This window comes from Scyliorhinus canicula, chromosome 2, assembly GCF_902713615.1.
Source record: "Scyliorhinus canicula chromosome 2, sScyCan1.1, whole genome shotgun sequence".
Classification (NCBI taxonomy): Eukaryota; Metazoa; Chordata; class Chondrichthyes; order Carcharhiniformes; family Scyliorhinidae; genus Scyliorhinus; species Scyliorhinus canicula.
The window spans coordinates 31,219,645-31,236,494 of NC_052147.1; the positions used below are offsets into that span (position 1 = coordinate 31,219,645).

A 16,850-nucleotide genomic window follows, 5' to 3' on the forward strand; every position below is an offset into this window, starting at 1 on the left:
CCTCATCATTAATCAGCCAGCTATCTGCCCATTCCACCAGCCTGTCGTTGTGTTCTTGAAGTCTGTCACTATTCCCTTTACAGTTCATACTACCTTTTATCATCTGCACATTTTGAAATTATGCCCTGCCCACCCATGTCATTAATATGGATTTCAGGTCCCCCTTTCAGACAAACTTTCAGTCATCCCTCAATTACCCCATTCCGGGCCTACTCTCCCCCCCCCCCCCCCCCCCCGGCCCCCATATCTCCTTCCAGAAGCGATATACTGCAGATGCTGGAAATCTGACAGAAAATGCTGGCAATACTCCGTGGTTCTGACAGCATTTGCGGAGTTGACGTTTCAGGCTGAAGACCTTTCATTAGAGTGTCAACCGCAAAATATGCTGCCAGACCCGCTCAATATTTACAGCAAAGTCTGTTTTTAAACCGCACTCCGCTCTCTCCCTCTTTTCCTTGGCTTCCACATTTGTTTGATAACAATTTTGTAAAATGCGTCTGGGTTCTGAGAGAAGTATTCTACAGGATGACCCAGCTTGCTGGTGCAACTGGTGCTGATCCCGCCTTGTGCTTCGGGAGAAGACACTGACTGACCACCTCGTATCTCAGATGCAAAAGACAACTACATGCGATCAAAACCAGAGCGGGAGTAAATCCCTGGGCCGGGAGACTCTGAGAAGTAGGGAAGGGAGGGGAGGGGGAAAAATGAGCGGGCGGTGGGCTGACTCGATTTCATCCAGGTCAAGTTTGGAGAAAAGTACACGATCATCATTGGCGAAGAAGCACAAGAACGTGCCAGGAGGTGCAAGTTAGGTGGATTGGCCATGCTAAATTTCCCCTTTAGCGTCTAAAGGTTAGACACCACCAGAGGGGAATTGGGTCACCCCACAGGTTGGCACTGCTGTGTGGTGTGGGGATGAGTAGGCTTGGGTTTCCCAGAGAGCGGGAAAAGGCATTGCTGGGGGGGCGGGGGGGGGGGGGGGTGAAGAGGGGTTGGGTGCTCCATAGACAGTTTGATGCCCCCACATCCACACCACCCCTCGAAGCCAGCAGTGAAAATAGCGTGGGGGGGGGGGGGGGGGGGGTGAAGTGCGTCAGGAGCGGAGTGCGCAATCGCGGCGCTGGGGACAGCTCTCCCAGTCCCGCCATGGACCGGCGGCAGCGGCAGCTGCGGCTCCGGCGCTGCCATGAGCCCATTCCCGTCAAACAGTGAGCATCCGGCCGGACTCGCCGAGAGCTCCCTCACCACATCTCCCCCCCTCAACTCTGCAGACCCAGGATGCCCGGTGGAAAAAGAGGGCTGGTGGCACCGCAGAATACTTTCTTGGAGAACATTGTCCGGCGATCCAGCGGTAAGATAACACCTGGCAGCGCGGGCACTTTGACAGTGAATGAGAGAGGGAAGCCGCTCTTTCTTCCCTGGGCTTATTGTGTCTCCTCCACTTCACCCCCCCCCCCCCCCCCCCGCCTTCCATTCTTCCACTGGCACACAGGTTGATTGACTAATCTATCTGAATGTGTATCTGTGAGGTAAAAATAACATCTCTAAGAATTGGATGTCTGTTCTATCATGAGAAGCATAATCCATTTGGGATTTAGGTTGAACCTGTCCTTTTGTTTCACAAACGCAACTCAAACGAGTAGAATTGTTAAGTGTGATTGAAAAGTAATTTTCTGAGACACTTGTTAATAGATCTCGTCGTGGGAAGCGATTGAACTTTTCTTGTGCGTATCTAGCTATCTATATATCAAATGGCTGGAGCTGTTCGAACCCAGAAAGCTCCTTCTCCTCTGCACCGCCATTCTCACTGTCAGGTCCCCAAAATGCTTTGTAAGTGTTATTTTTAGTTTTGATTCAACCACAAAGCGAGCGAGGCAATCGCCCCAGCAACAAGGAAGTGCCAGAAGCAGCGAATCGAGGAGTTTGACATCAAACGGAGGCGAAGGGGGATTGATTGCGCGGGGTAGGTACAAAGATTTTTCAAGCAAGATTCAATTCTGGGCCACAGACTTGTCGCCCTCAGCCTCCGCCCCCCCCCCCCCCCTCCCAGGGCTCAGACCGATGGGGCAGGTGACGGGCTGAACTCCCGAGGAACTTGCAGAGGGGCGCCGTCAGAAGCTGACCAAAAGGGTTTTGCAGAAGGGAGAGATTTCAGGACAGTTTCGCCCGAATCGCCCTTGCAAATCCAGTTTCGGTCTGTTTGGAATAGACATTTAAAAGGCAGGAGGAGAGCACCAAACATTGAATAAACGAAATTACTTTTGGTCCGTGGAAAGGATGCAGTGGGGAGCTGATGGAAACCCGCGCCGTTACTGATAGCACGGCAACTGTAACATTCACCCACACTCAACACATCGCCCTTTACAAATAAAACTTAAAATAAAAAGCCACCTAAATATTATTTATGATGTGCGATATTTCCCAAAGCTGCAGGCGCCAGTTTAAAAATAGGAACGATGTATTTGCAGGTGACAGCATTTAAAGCACCTATATCCTGCAGGAACTTTAATTAGAGACACGTTTTAAAATTGTATAACTCACTGTACCGCACAATATCTTGTACATTTGGCGCTTGAAGAGCTGGGGGGAAATGTCGAGACATTTGCTTCTGTAGGGGTTTTATGTAGAGCTTTTTGGCCCAGTGTGTTACCACTGGCAGCCTACCTTGTGCTCAGGGGGACGGGAGGGGGGTGGCTATTGAAAAATGCAGTGGTCTGTCCAAATCATGTGTGACGATGAGAGGGTTACATTCGCTCTGATCATTTCAGTTAGAATTCAGCGCTGGACGGGTTGTAAGCAGAATGGATCATTTGACAAGCCCACCAAAAACTCCGTGGTATTTTTCTTGCCATTACGGGTCGCTGTTACTCCTCACGCAGTGGCATCCGTAACCTCGATGCCACCTCCACACCTTAACCAGACAGACTCCCCCCCCCCCCCCCCCCCCCCCTCCCCCCCTCCTCCTCCCTCACATACACACACGCACACCAGTGCCCGTGGACAATCACTGCAACTTAACTTTGGAGAGAAGAGTCTTTACAAGACGTCAAGCAGTTTGACTGATACGATACGTCAACAGCCGGCTGCAAATCAACCCTTAAAAGCTCCATTTTCCTAATGAGCACTGCTGATCTATTTATTAAGGTGACAGGATTCGCTTGTTAGAAACCAGTTCTTTTAAAGTTGTCCATGCATCACTGGAGAAATGAGAGGAAAGGGGATCGAAAGGGCACGTGGAGGTTTGTTCAACAAACCATTGGGCTACGCACCAGGGCTGCTTTGGAACTTCGAACAAATTAGCAAGGCATGTTGTGTCTTAGTGTATACCTTGCAAAATTAAAGACACAGAATCTGTTTCCGAATTTGTAGGGAGGATATCAACTTATTCAAAAGCAGCCAAAATGAAAACCTAACCCAAACTGAAGGATCAACAAATGAAAGTTAGGAATTTGAAAAAAAGTATAAATAATAGTTGTATAAATGGATACAATTAAAAAACATTGAGATAACCTTTCTATCTAGTAAATGGGTTGGCAAGGATTGCTGGTGATTCAGTCATTACTGTCTGTTCCCATAACTCTGCATCGGGGAGCCTGTTTGGATCGCTGGTCAGTAATTACAAATTAAATTATGGAATTTGATGTTATTCTTATTTCCAATGGGAACGGTGTTGAAGTGCAGATTGCAAAAAATATCTGTGCCATCACTCAGACTGTCTGTTTGCAACTCCACAATATCACCCATCTCCAACCTGGCCTCAGCTCATCTACTCCTGAAACCCTCATCCGTTGTTCCTCAGGTTTGATTATTCATTCCGATGCGCACTTCTGGCTGGTTTCCCATTTTCTACTCCCTGTAAACTTGAGGTCATCCAATACTCTGCTGCCCTAAATAATACAAAGGACGTTGTGAAATTTGATTTATTAGGGCAAAATAAACAGCCGAACACAAAACCTAGCAAATTGATGGAAGACAATCACATAGTCTTCACCGTGAACATTTGTGAAATTAGAAAATTATAGGCGGTTACTGTATTTGGGATACAGTTTAAAACCCTTCGGGATAACATCTTTATATGCTGCACCAAGTCCTGTTCACCTATCACCCCTGCACTTGCTGACTTTCATTGGCACCCATTTAAATAATGCCTTAGTTTGAAAAAAATTGTTATGCCCAAATTATTCCATAGTCTCTCACTTGTCTAATCTCTCTCTCCTCCAGTGCTACAACACTGAGAAACTTGTGCTCCTCCAATTCTGGCATCTTGAATGTCTGCTCCCATACATCTCCAGCTTGCTTTCTTTCACTAAGATGCTGCTTAAACCCTACCTCATTGACCAAGCATATGGACATCAAACCTAATATTACCTTCTGTGGCTTGGGGTCATTTTTGTTTCGGTGAATTAATAAGGAAAAAGAAGGAAAGGGCAGAGACTTTGAAAAAGTGTTTTATATCTGGCTCCACTGGAAAAAACATACTAGGAAGGCGAATGGGGCGAGAGGCTGAGAAGTCCCCTGGACCTGCTGACCTACATCCCACAGTCTTAAAGGAAGTGGCTGTAGAGATAGTGGATGAATTGTTTGTAACCTTCCAAAATTCCCTCAATTCTGGAAAGGTACCATTGGATTGGAAAACTGCAAATGTATCACTTCTGTTCAAGAAAAGGGAGAGACAGAAAGCAGGAAGCCACAGGCCAGTTAGTCAAACATCTGCCATTGGGAAAGTGGTAGAATCCATTATTTTTTAATTTAAAAAAAAAATTTAGTGCACTCAATTCATTTTTTCCAATTAAGGGGAAATTTAGAGTGGCCAATTCACCTACCCTGCACATCTTTGGGTTGTGGGGGCGAAACCCACGCAAACGCGGGGAGAATGTGCAAGCTCCACACGGACAGTGACCCAGAGCCGGGATTGAACCTGGGACCTCAGCGCCGTGAGGCAACAGGGTAGAATCCATTATTAAACATACAGTCGCAAGGCATTTTCAAAATCATTATACAATCGGGCAGAGTTGACACGGCTTTGTGAAAGGGAAATAGTGTTTGACACATTTTTTTTTGGAAATGTTTTTTATTGAGTTTTCATATTTTATATCCAACAAATTACAAATTATTAGAAAAACAAACACGCAAAAATTAACATGTATATTTACAGGTAAGCATCTTCATAATAACAACTGTGGCTGCCCCCTTTAACTGGCATACATATTTTACATTCCCCAATATGGCCGAGGCACATGTTTATAGGCATTTATTTACAATTTGGTTTTGGGCCTTAGGTTACCATAAGACTGTCGCTTGCGGCTTTGTCCTTCCTTTTTTTTGGGACTAATTTTTATTCAAGTATTCAACAACAAATTTTATCACAACAGAGAAAAACAGTAACCCCTCCCCTCCAATATCCACCCCCCCTCCCCCCGGCTACCTTCCCCCGATTCCCGTCCATTTTCCCTGATTCTTGGCCACCCGACTATTCTTCCTCTTGTTCGTTGGCCACAAACAGGTCCCGGAACAATTGCATGAATGGCTCCTACGTTCTGTGGAAGCCGTCGTCCGACCCTCGGATGGCGAATTTGATTTTCTCCATTTGGAGAGATTTCGAGAGGTCGGACAGCCAGTCTGCAGCTCTGGGCGGTGCTGCTGACCGCCAGCCAAACAGGATTCTACGGCGGGCAATCAGGGAGGCAAAGGCAAGGGCGTCCGCCCTCCTCCCCAGGAATAGATCTGGCTGGTCTGAAACCCGGAAGACCGCCACTATCGGGCATGGCTCCACCCTCACCCCCACCACTTTGGACATAGCCTCGAAGAAGGCTGTCCAGTACTCCACAAGTCTGGGGCAAGACCAGAACATGTGGGCGTGGTTGGCCGGGCCTCTTTGGCACCGTTCACATCTGTCCTCCACCTCCGGGACGAACCTACTCATACGGTTTCTTGTTAAGTGGGCTCTATGTACCACTTTTGGTTGTGTCAGGCTGAGCCTTGCGCACGTGGAGGTGGAGTTGACCCTATGCAGTGCTTCGCTCCAGAGTCCCCACCCTATCTCAATCCCCAGGTCATCCTCCCATTTCTTTCTTGTTGCGTCCAGTACCGTGTCGCCCCTTTCTACCAGTCGGTCATACATGTCGCTACAGTTCCCTTTCTCTAGGATACTTGCGTCCAGTAGGTCTTACAGTAGTGTCTGTCGTGGCGGTTGTGGGTACATCCTTGTCTCCTTTCGTAAGAAGTTATTGAGCTGCAGGTACCGTAGCTCGTTCCCCCTGGCTAGCCGAAATTTCTCTGTCAGTTCGTCCAGTGTTGCGATCCTGCTGTCCGTGTATAGGTCCCTGACTGTCAGTGTCCCTCCGTCCTACCTCCACCTTTTGAAGGTAGCGTCAGTCAGTGCTGGTGTGAACCTATGGTTGTTGCAGGTGGGAGCCTTGTCTGACATTTTGGTCAGGCCAAGTTGCTGCCGCAGTTGGGTCCAGGATTGGAGGGTGGCTGTCACCACTGGGCTGCTGGAGTGTTTTTTGGGTGGGGATGGGAGTGCTGCCGTGGCGAGGGCCCGGAGGGAGGTCCCTATGCAGGAGGCCTCCTCCGCACGCACCCACTCGGCCTCTGGCTCCTGGATCCATCCCCTTACTCGCTCGGCTGTTGCCGCCCAGTGGTAGAATTGTAGGTTCGGGAGTTTGGAGTTTGACACATTTATTGCAATTCTTTGAGGATGTAACAAGCAGGGAAGATAAAAGGGACCTGGTAGATGTAATGTACTTGGACATCAAAAATACCTTTGAGAAGGTGCTCTATAAAAGTTAACTGCACATGATAATAGCTCATGGTCTTGGCAATATATTAGCATGGATAGAGGATTGGCCAAGTAACAGGAACCAGAAAACCAGGATAAATGGATAATTTTCAGGTTGGCAAGCTGCAACAAGTGGGGTGCCATATGTATCGGTGCTGGGCATCAATTATTTACGATCAATATCAATGATTTGGATGAAAGAACCAACTGTTTGTTGATGATACAAAGATAAGTAGTAAAGCAAGTTGTGAGGAGGATTCAAAGTGCCTGAAAAGGGATGTAGATAGGTTAGGTGAGTTGGAAAAAATCTGTCAGATGGAGTATAATGTGGAAAAATGTGAGGTTGTCCAGATTGGAGGAAGAATAGAATAGCAGAATATTATTTAAATGAAGAGAGACCACAGAATTCTGTGGTGCAGAAGGATCTGAGTGTCCTTGAACATGAAACACCAAACATTAGCATGCAGGTACAGCAGGTAATTAGGAAGGAAAATGGACTATTGGCCTTTATTGCAAGGGGAATGGAACATAAAGTAGATATATCTTGCTACAACTGGACAGGACATTGGTGAGACCACACCTAGAGTGTACAGTTTTGGTCCGCTTATTTAAGTGAATAATCTTGCATTGGAAGCCATTGAGAGAAGGTTCACCAGGGTGATTTCTAGGATGAAGTGGTTGTCGTAGGAAGAAATATTGAGCACGTTGGGCCGAGACTCATTGGAGAATAGAGGAGTGGGAGGTCATTTTATTGAACCATAAGATTCTGTGAAGGCTCGGCAGGGTAGATGCTCAGAGATACTTCCTCTCATGGATGAACCTAGAACTAGAATCTAGAAGAAAGAGATGAGAAGGAATTTCTTCTCTCAGAAGGCCATTTGTCCTTTGAAGTTTCTTCCACAGAGAGCAGTAGTCACTGGGTCATTAAATATAATCAAGGTTGACTTAGACAGGTTTTTAATTGACAAAGGAGTGAAGGAGTTTGGGAGATGGGCGGCACGGCAGCATAGTAGGTCGCACTGTTGCTTCACAGCGTAGGGTCTCGGGTTCGATTCCCGCTTGGGTCATTGTCTGTGCGGAGTCTGCATGTTCTTCCTCGTCTGCTTGGATTTCCTCTGGGAGCTCCGGATTCCTCCCACAAGTCCAAATGTGTGCAGCTTCGGTGGATTGGCCATGCTAAATTGTCCTTAGTGTCCAAAAAGGTTAGGTGGGGTTACTGGGTTACAGGCGTAGGGTGGAGCTGTGGGCTTAAGTAGGGTCTTTCCAAGTGCCAGTGCATACTTGATGGGCCGTATGGCCTCCTTCTGCACAATAAATTCTATGATATCAGCCATGATCTAATTGAATGGCAGAGCAGGTTCGATGGGCTGAATGGCCTACTCCTAGTCCTTTTTCTTATGGTCATAATGTAACCAGAAGCTTGGTCAAAGAGGAGGGTTTTTAAATCGGCAGAGGGAATCAGGGAGACATTCTGGAGTATGGCAGAAGGCATGGCTGCCAATGATGGGATGAAAGGAGAGGGAGAGTACAAGAGGCTGGAGTCAGAGGACTAGAAAAGTCAGAGGCATTGTAGTGTTGAAGATAGGGAGGGGAGAGGCCATGGAGTATTTTAAACACAAGGATATTCATATTCAATTTGAGATATTAAGGAAAGCAGATGGTAGGATAGGTCAGCAAGGGCAGGAGAGATGGGTGAGAGATTCAATGTGAAATAAAATATGGTAAGAAGTCTTACAGCACCAGGTGAAAGTCCAACAGGTTTGTTTTGAATCACTAGCTTTCGGAGCACAGCTCCTTCCTCAGGTGAATGAAGAGGTGGGCTCCAGAAACATATATAGACAAAGTCAATGATGCAAGACGGTGTTTTGAATGTAAGCCTTTGCAGGTAATTAAGTCTTTCCAGGTTCAGATGGAGCAACTGGAGAGAGGGGTAATCCCAGGTTAAAGAGGTGTGAATTGTCTCAAGCCAGGACAGTTCGTAGGATTTCGCAAGCCTAGGCCAGATGGTGGGGGTGAATGTAATGCGACATGAATCCAAGGTCCCGGTTGAGGCCGTAATCATGTGCGTGGAACTTGGCTATTATTTTCTGCTCGGCGATTCTGCATTGTCGTGCGTCGTCCTACCAACTGCCCGGCACTCATTTTGCACCTCGACCAAAATTGAATTTGCCCCCCTTTGTTTCTGAATAGAGGTATGCATGCCCTTTCATAAGTGTACTACTTCAATCCAGGAGATATTCCTGTGTGCACCATTAAGGTTATAATCCTATGCAAGTCAGAGCTTTCCTCGCTGGTTGACCCGAGATTAGGATCATATACTGTGGCGTGTTACCACAGGCAGCAATGCAGCACTTAATGCTAATTACTGCAGGCCCACATTATCCATATACAGTTTAACCTAATTGAAATAAATCATTGCCGTCAACTAAAACACTAATTAAACCAATTACTAAGCTTTTTATCTGACAAAAAAAATCTAAAGCAGCATTTTCAGCATTTAGGAACCTTGAAATCCCTTTATTAGTCTCAGTTGAAAAATGGTTCAAACACAGGGTACTGCTACCACTGCGCACTGAATATCTTCCCACATTTGTAAAATCAAGAAGGCTTGTGAGCTGGGTGATTGTTTTGGAGTCTTAGATCAGCAGAAACCTCAAGGAGCAAAAGGATTCAGTCTCCTTTTCAAATGATTTACAAGGTGTAAGCCAGCTATTTGTTCTTAGAAAGTAACAGGACTTCATTGGCATCGTCCCAGAAGAGATATACAACTAGCTGATTGCTGTCTTAAGCTGAATGTCAACCTGGAATTACCTTCCCAGTGAGCAACTGGACTTGCTGTAAGTAATTGGAACGATTGATTTTTGTGCAGCTCGCATCGCCCAAGGCACCTGGGAAAATTGCTCAGTTCACGATATTCAACTGTGTCTGGGAAGCTCATGGAGGTGTAGATCTTGAAGACTTCCTTTTCCTGAAGGCAGAAGAGCGCCAATGCTTCTCTCCCATTCCCGGGTTTCTAAGAATTTTGGCGCATGCGTCTGCAGCTTCTGCTCAGTTGCAATAGTTTCTCTGGGTGCAAATCCCCCGATACTGGGGTAAGTGGCTCAAAGGATTGTGAAATTTTAAAGACAAATTTAGTTCAGTTTAACTCGAGCTGCATGATCCTTTGTGCTAGTTTAAAAAAAGTTTTGCACGAAGAGGTCTTTCAAAGAGGCTTCAAAAATTAAGCTGTAACCATTCGGCACAAAAGGACACTAATTGGAAAGCATTTGAAAGGATCTGAACATTTAAAACAAAAACAATGAAATCACTCCCAATCTAACAAGAAAATAGTTGATTTTTTAGAAGCCATTTCACATGTGCTCATTTACATTGCTTTTTTTTAAATGATAGATCAATTATCAGTTCTATTAATCAATTGTGCTAATTTATCACTCTTGAGTTTATGAGGGAATTTAAAGCAATATTTTAAAAATATTTTGTTTAACAACATTACCCAATTGTACTGTTTCATGGCAAAGTTTGCTTTTGCTGATATGCAAATGAGCTTTAGCAGAAACTCAAGGGGAACAAAATACTTTTTGAAACAAGAGCGATTAGTGTTGGAATTATGTCCAAAGTGGAAACTCTACTTTTGTGCACATCGCAATCATCAAAAATATTTTTCAGATATGTAGGCTTTGAACCTGTATCCAAAAGATATGGGGAGGTGGCTATGGGGAGGTGGCTCAGTAGTGTCTACAACGAACCAGTCTTTATCCTCGCTGCCCGTTTTGTAAAGGACAGCTAAAAGAGTCCACACCATATTGTAGAGAAAACAAAACTTATTTTTATTTAACACGTTAACTATATACATGACTCCAGTAGTTCCCTGTTTATACAAAGACACATGGACTTAGTTAAGCCTTTATTGGGGGAGCTTGTATGGGGTAGTGATGATCCACTACCATGGGGAAGTGGATCATCCCTACCCTGTAAGCCCCAGCGGGTTATCATAGAATCATAGGATTTACAGTGCAGAAGGAGGTCATTCGGCCCATCGAGTCTGCACCGGCTCTTGGAAAGAGCATCCCACCCAAGCCCAAACCTCCACCCTATCCCCATAACCCAGTAACCCCACCCAATACTAAGGGCAATTTTGGACACTAAGGGCAATTTAGCATGGCCAATCCACTTAACCTGCACATCTTTGGACTGTGGGAGGAAACCGGAACACCTGGAGGAAACCCACGCACACACGGGGAGAACGTGCAGACTCTGCACAGGCAGTGACCCAAGCCGGGACTTGAACCTGGGACCTGGAGCTGTGAAGCAATTGTGCTAACCAATATGCTACCATGCTGCCCACAGTAACAGCACATAACAGTAGGTATGTACACCATCCAAAACTGTTATCTTACAGGCACTTTGAATTAGCAGATAACATGCTCACCTTGAGCCCAATCTATCTGGGCTCACATAAAGACAGCTCCCTTGCTCGTTCTTGAGGCAACCAGAATTAAAATCCTGAAATTCCTGTGAAACAATAGAATAATGGGTATTTGAATAAATAAAGCTGTATTGTCCCATTGATTGTAATTTTGCCAGGGCTCCACACTCAGTCTCATGCTGCCTTGAGGTCACTCTCACCTCAACTCTGGAGTGCGATTTTTTTTGTCCGTATTTAGACCAAGACTGCAATAAAGTCTGGAGCTGAGTGATCCTGGCGGAACACAAACTGAGCATTGGTGAGCAGGTTATTGTTGAGTAAGTGCCGCTTGATAGCACTGTCGATGACTCCTTCTGTCACTTTTCTGATAATCGAGAGATGGGGGCGCAATTCTCCCATCGGGAGACTAGGGCGCGATTCTCCGCTCCCGCAGAAAATCGCGAAGGCCGTTGTGAAATCGCCCCGGAAATGGGCTAGGAGCGGGGCCGCGGGACTCAGCGCTAAATTACGCGAAAAGCCTGCGACGCACGAATGACGGCAAGAATGACGCGCTCTGCGCCGTAAAAAGGCTCGAGCGGCTAGAAGAACGGAAGAAGAGGCGAGTATGGTTGAGCCATGGAGGTTTGGAGAGCCAGACCTCGAGACACTCTTAGATGAGGTTCAGCGGAGGAGGAGCATCATCTGCCCTAGAAGAGGCATCGCCACCCTGCGAGCGTTGTGCGATGGGCCTGGTGTGAGGTGGGCACTGCAGTCTGTGCTGTGGGGCAGACCCCTCGGTCTGGAGAGCAGTGCCGCAAAAAGCTGCATGACTTCATCAGGGCCTCTAGGGTAAGTGCCTAGAGGGTGCCCCCGGGTCACAACAACCCCCCCCCCCAAGTACTTAATCACCCACCTCCCCCCCAGCATGAGGGGGGGGGGGAAGAGGGGGGGGGGGCAGAGTGAGTGGAGGGTGGGTAACCAAGTAGTCACAGACCACATGAGCGCTGCGACCCCCTGGAGAGATGCAATGGTTAGTTCCAACTTTCCCCCCCAACCTTTGCCAATATGTGAACGCCCTGATGATACCTGCCGAATTGATGATCTATCTATGCCCCCCTCAACAGGACAAGACTGCTCACAATAGGCAGCACGGTAGCATTGTGGATAGCACAATCGCTTCACAGCTCCAGGGTCCCAGGTTCGATTCCGGCTTGGGTCACTGTCTGTGCGGAGTCTGCACATCCTCCCCGTGTGTGCATGGGTTTCCTCCGGGTGCTCCGGTTTTCTCCCACAGTCCAAAGATGTGCAGGTTAGGTGGATTGGCCATGATAAATTGCCCTTAGTGTCCAAAATTGCCCTTCGTATTGGGTGGGGTTACTGGGTTATGGGGATAGGGTGGAGGTTTGGGCTTGGGTGGGGGTGCTCTTTCCAAGAGCCGGTGCAGACTCGATGGGCCGAATGGCCTCCTTCCGCACTGTAAATTCTATGTCTATATCTAATAACCGGGAGCGCAACAGGACCGGAGGGGGTTCACCCATTTTCCACCCCCTGATCACATTCGAGCAGAGGGCACTGGACCTTGCTGGGGGACCTGGCACCCGGGAGGTCGCGCAATGCGAGGTTGGAGGTGCTGAACCAAGTGAGACAACCCTGCATGACAACCCCCACCCCCCCATCCTCTGTCCCTTCACACTCTACCCACTGGACACCCCCCTCCCCCCCCCCATCCTCTGTCCCTTCACACTCTGCTCGGCCGAGCCTCTCTAAATAACCCCGTTTCATTCTGTTCCTGAGGACGTGCTGCCGAACAACCACGGCCGTCTGTCGCACAGTCCCTGGCGGGAATGTCTCACTCCCTGGACTCCGTCTCTGCGAACCTTCGGACCCTGGTCGATACCGTTGCAGGCCTCCAGGACTGGCAGCGCCAGGTGTCGGTGGGGCGACGGGGCAGCTCCCCGCTCGCACCTCCGTCCAAAAGTGAGGCCCGGGGGCCACCGGGCTCCCCGAGGGAGGAGGAGGTTTCGGGGCCCGTCCCATTAACTCCATCACGGGACGTCCCTGAACACTCGGCCTCCCCCCGTCCCATCCCTGGTGCATCGGGTGGGCAACGGGCAGAGCAGGGTGGCACCATGTCATCCGAGACGCCCGCAAAACAGCCTGGCCCATCAAGGCCGGGTCGCCTCAGGAAACGAGTGCCGACGGGGAGACATGTCGAAGGGGGCGATTCGCAGCAGTCCTCCTCCACTCCTGCTGTATCATCTGGGGAATCACTTAGACGTAGTGGTAGGGCCCGTAAGGCAACGAAGAGGGACACAAAGTAAGTTGGCACGGGTGAAGCGCACAGATTAGTTGTAGGGGCTAGGGCATCTGTAAACTATGTTAACCATTAAACTCACTGTTGCACCTAACTTGTAAGACTGTGTGATTGTTCCGTTGCCACAGGGATCGTGATGGTGACCGAGTGTCTCTGGGGCTGACGAGCAGTGAAACTTTGGTGCCGGGTGTGCAGACCCCCCCCCCCCCCCCCCCCCCCTCCCCCACCCCCTCCCACAGCTACCCCATGCGGGCATGTGACGAACTCAGCGGCCACCGAGGTGGATGGTTCAGCTATTGCCGTGAGTCAGACTTTGTCTAACGATTCTGAGTTCTCAGCTCATCGCAGAGCGGGCTGTCATCATTCAACATGGCACTGATCATAACCGCTGACACTGCCATCAATGTCGTGCCATACCGTTGTGCCGCAGTGGTAAGGGTGATGTAGAACTGGAGCAGTGTACGCAGAGCGGGGGTGCGGGGTTTGGGGGGGGGGGGGGGGTGGGGGATTGTGGTGGTGGTGGTGGTAGTTGTGTGTTGACCGTCTGTGCGACTGGCGATGCAGGTGGTAGTGTTGGTGTTCAGCGGTGCTGTCGCGCGTGACACATGAATCTTGCTGCCACCAAGGTGTCGCGTGCCCGCCGTCCTCGCCGAGTCCGTCGTGCAGCCTCCTGGGCATCACCAGCAGCCGGGTCCTGTCTGCATGCTGCGTCCGCCACTCCACCAACCTCCCCCTCCTCCTCCTTTGTGCTGGCACCACTGCCACTGGCTTCTCCATCCGCCTCCTCCACCAGGGCATCTCCCCGCTGCATCGCTATGTTGTGCAGCGCACAGCAGACCACAACAATGCGAGCGACCCTGACAGGCTGGTACTGCAGGGCCCCTCCGGAGCAGTCCAGGCACCTGAATCTCATCTTCAGGAGACGAAAGCAGCGCTCCACCACACCCCTGGTTGCTGCATGGGCCTCGTTGTATCGGGTTTCCGCATTGGTCTGAGGCCTCCGTATAGGCGTCATCAGCCAAGACCTCAGCGGATAACCCCTGTCGCTCAGCAACCAGCCCCTCAGCCGGGGGGGCCGTCTCTCAACATTGCAGGGATGTACAACTGCGCCAGAATGTAGGTGTCATGCACACTCCCTGGGAACCTTGCAGAGACGTTCATGATCCTCATGTGGGGGTCGCATACCACCTGGATATTCATGGAGTATGTCCCCCTCCTGTTTGTGAAGACCTCCCTGTCCCCTGCAGGTGGGCGCATGGGGACGCGAACACAATCGATTGCCCCCTGCACCATCGGTATCCCGGCCACGCTGGCAAATCCACGAGCTCGTGAATGTTGACTTGCTCGGTCCTCGGGAAAGGTGATGTAGCGGTCCGCGATGGCATAGAGGGCGTCGGTCACATCCCGGATGCACCTGTGCACCGATGACTGGGAGATCCAGGAGAGGTCCCTGCTCGGAGACTGGAAGGAGCCGGCCTCATAGAAGTTAAGAGCGACCATCACCTTGACGGCAACCGGGATAGCGTGTCATCCTCCCGTTCCAAATGCGCGAGGTGCACCACGAGGTGACAGATATGTGTCATTGTCTCTCTACTCAACCGGAGTCTCCTCCTGCAGATGATGTCCGGCATTGTCTGGAAAGAGATCCGGGCACGGTACACCCTCGGCCTCGGTCGTCGCCTCTGGCGCCCTGGCAGCACCCTCACTCTCTCCTTCTCCTCCTCCTCCTCCTCCTCCCCCCCCAACGACTGGCAACTCCTCGGCCATTCCTTCTGCTGCTGCAGCTGGCCCTGCACCCACTGCTGGTTGTGGCTGTGGACGCTGCTCCATCTGCAGTGCAGCAGCCCCAACCACTGCGTTGAACATAGCCGTTCTGTTCGCATACGTTTTGCTAACCTACAGAAGGGTGGTGGGTGGCAGAGAAATGACAAGTTAGATGGAGGTCATTCGACACCTCGGCATCCACGGGATACCCGTGTATCCCGGTGGCCTGGTAGCGCTACTGATACACGGCCAGCCTAACCCCTGGTCACTTTCTGCATCCAACGGGCAGTTAACTATGTCCTCCTCACCGGTGCGTCAGTGTCCTGTGGCCGTAAGCCACAGGGCAACCAGCGGCCGTGTCCTCGTGACTGTCATGCCATGGCAGGGTGGCTGACATTTTGTAACCGGGGGTGGATGAGTCACTCCCTCCATCCTCTCCCCCCTCCCTCTCCCCCTCCCTCTCTCTCCCCCTCCCTCTCTCCCCTCCCTCTCTCTCCCCCTCCCTCCCTCCCTCCCTCTCCCCCTCCCTCCCGCTCTCATCCCCATCCCCCTCCCGCTCTCTCCCCTCCCTCCCTCTCCTCCTCCCTCACCCCCTCCTCTCTCTCCCCTCCCACCCCCCTCTCCCTCACCCCCCTCTCCCTCACCTCCCTCTCATCCCCTCCCTCTCTCTCCCCCTCCCCCTCCCTCCCTCCCTCCCTCCCCTCTCTCTCTCTCCCTCCCTCCCTCTCCTCTCCCCTCCCTCTCTCACCCCCCTCCTCCACCCTCTCTCTCCCGCCCTCCCCTCCCCCTCCCTCCCTCCCTCTCTCCCCCTCCCTCCCTCTCCCCCTCCTCTCCCCTCCTCCCTCCCCCCTCTCACCCCCTCTCCCTCCCCCCCCCTCCCTCCCTCCCACTCTCTCCCCCCTCCCTCTCTCTCCCCCCTCCCCCACCCTCTCTCTCTCCCCCTCCCCTTCCCCTCCCTCCCTCCCTCTCCCCCTCCCTCCCTCTCCCCCTCCCTCCCCCTCCTCTCTCCCCCTCTCACCTTCCTCTCCCTCACCCCCCTCTCCCTCACCTCCCTCTCTCCCCCCTCTCTCTCCCCCTCCCTCTCTCCCCCCTTGCCCTCCCTCCCTCCCTCTCCCCCTCCCTCCCTCTCCCCCTCCTCTCTCCCCCCTCCTCTCTCCCCCTCTCACCTTCCTCTCCCTCACCCCCTCTCCCTCACCTCCCTCTCTCCCCCCTCCCTCTCTCTCCCCCCTCTCACCCCCCCTCCCTCCCCCCCTCTCCCTCACCTCCCTCTCCCCCCCTCCCTTCCTCTCCCCCCTCCCCCTTCCCCCCTCTCCCGCCCCCTCCCACTGGTCGCTGCATTCTCGGGGATGCCTTCCCCGGTTTGCCCAGACTCCGGCGGTCCGCTCACCTCCTCGCTCCTCTCGTCAGTCAGCACGACTGGCTGACGACTTTTAAAAGCAGGTGTGATCGCCGACGTCGTTACCTTGCGTGGCGACGTCGAGACTTCGGCCCATCCGGGCCGGAGAATAGCGGGGGGGGGGGGGGGGGGGGGGGGGCGGTTTTGACTGTATCAGGGGAAGAGCCGGGTTTTTTAGCGGGAACGCCGA

At 51.0% G+C, this 16,850-nt stretch overlaps 1 protein-coding gene across 1 annotated transcript in view; it reads left to right on the plus strand.

Moving 5' to 3' along the window:
* Nucleotides 1-1,140: 1,140 nt before the first annotated feature.
* Nucleotides 1,141-16,850, plus strand: part of kcnh5b (potassium voltage-gated channel, subfamily H (eag-related), member 5b) — a 474,329-nt gene continuing 458,619 nt past the window's right edge. The window contains 1 exon segment of the mRNA XM_038775353.1: nt 1,141-1,351. Within this exon segment, the coding sequence (XP_038631281.1) occupies nt 1,279-1,351 (73 nt within the window). The 5' untranslated portion in view covers nt 1,141-1,278.